The 1990-nt window shown below is 30.5% G+C and overlaps 1 protein-coding gene across 1 annotated transcript in view; it reads left to right on the forward strand.

The window, feature by feature from the left end:
* Positions 1-444, forward strand: part of LOC110024966 (transcription factor ILI6-like) — a 1040-nt gene extending 596 nt beyond the window's left edge. The window contains exon 3 of the mRNA XM_020725175.1: positions 304-444. Within this exon, the coding sequence (XP_020580834.1) occupies positions 304-444 (141 nt within the window). The remainder of the gene's footprint in view (positions 1-303) is intronic.
* Positions 445-1990: the final 1546 nt, after the last annotated feature.

Below are 1990 nucleotides of genomic sequence, written 5' to 3' on the forward strand. Positions count from 1 at the left end.
TATATATATTAAGGTTAGTAATAATAAACAAAAATAAAATATAGGTGAAATGTTTTTTGATCTGTGCTGTTGACAGTGTATACTTTGGAACGTTTGTTATGAAAAAGATCTACACCATCATTCACATTTCTAAATAACCGTTCTTAATATTTTCTGTAATTTAACATAACATATACATTAGGTTTAAATAATGTTCCACGTACGAACCATCCTTGCCTATATTATTATCTAGCTAAGAAAGTGTTAAATAAAAGTATTGTTTGAGAAAACCTTAAGTGATGAATTGTGTAATGAATGGTGCAGGCATCGGTATCAAGAGTGTTGGAGGAGACATGCAATTATATAAGAAGCTTGCATAAGGAAGTCGACGGACTCAGCGAGAGGCTTTCTGAGCTTCTTCAGGACACTGATCTGGAAGACATTATCAGGAGCTTGCTCATGTGATCATATTTCGTATGATACATGAGTGCTTGATGATATCAAACTAGCCATCTAGCCAGTTTTATATATGCGTAGAAATGATCCTTTTTTTTTTCTTCTAATCTCTAGCTACTTTTATATTAGTTAATGATTGTTTATGCACTACTTGCTAGTTTTTGTTCTAGCTGGCTGGCAATTAATCTAATATAGCTAGGACAGTTCTTATTATGATCATCTCTCTAGTACTTTCTATGATTGAATTGCATGCAGTACTTAGTTTCTTATCAGCTTATCACCTTGTAATTACTTGTGAGGAGACTCTTTTATATCTTTAAATTTAGTTGGTATGAATATTAGACTTCTTAGATTAATTTTGCGATAAATATATAATAGATTTAATTAAATCAAAGCATATTTTTGCTAATCTGAACTAAGCAGAAGATTATTTAATGTAGATGTAAGTGTGTGTTCAAGAGTTCCTTCAGTTTGTTTTTTATTTAACTTCTGGATTTGTTGACTCTCTAGAAGTTCTTTAATGTACAAGAAGGATGTGAATGGTTTGGTTTCCTTAGAAAATCCCAAGTGCAAGGAAGGTTGGGTAATGATTTATTATTATTTTATGAAAGTGGGAGCTATCCGACGAAGGTGATATGTTTTCTTAATTGTGTTTACAATTTCAAGATAATAGAATGGCTTCTTTTGTCAATTTTAAGAGGAAAATAGTCAATTCTCTAATTTCTAGAGTTTCATGTTTGCTGAGTATAATACTACTTTTATTCTATCAAGCCCACTAGCTTGTCTTTTCCTGCAACTAGGTAAAATTTTGGCTCCAAAGTGCTTTTAATATTACTTCGGCGCACGTGTAAGTGTAAATTGGCGTGTATAATTATGCTTGTTTGGGCTCAAAATACTTTCCACAAGAATTAATATTACAGCACTAATTATTAAAACAAAATAGAAAACATTTCTATAAGTTTATCAATCAAATTTAAATGCTGTCATCCATTTTATTTTTATTTTTATTTTTATTCTTATTCTTATTTTTATTTTACTGACTAAATGAGACTAAGTTCGCATATAAAAGGCTTCATTGTATGCATGGACAAAAATTAGAATTATCAAAAGCCCAAGTGAAACATCATATAAGTGATGCATAACACCAATAAAACATAGAAAAACACAAGTCGGATTGAGAATGACTGGCCATTGTTGTTAGGTTACATATACATCATTCTTATCCTCATGACATTCATTATTGCCCGAAGCCTAAGAGAATGAGGGGTTAAGAAAAAGACATCAAAACAAGCAATTAAAAAAAACATGTCGCACATAATGGCAAAAAAACTTTTGAATATTTAACCAATGTTAGCACAAAGACTTTATAAGAACTACCCAAAGACTAGGAGGGTAAAATTTTTCGAATGATCATTCATCATTTTTCTAATTCAGGCACATCATCATTTGCACACCTCTCAAGACCAATAAGCTTAAAATTTCTACCTCCTTACTTTATAAGTTACAAAAAAATATTACCAAAACTACACAGAAATTCTTTCTTTTTTTTAAAAAA

Source organism: Phalaenopsis equestris, unplaced genomic scaffold (assembly GCF_001263595.1).
Source record: "Phalaenopsis equestris unplaced genomic scaffold, ASM126359v1 Scaffold000287, whole genome shotgun sequence".
NCBI lineage: Eukaryota > Viridiplantae > Streptophyta > Magnoliopsida > Asparagales > Orchidaceae > Phalaenopsis > Phalaenopsis equestris.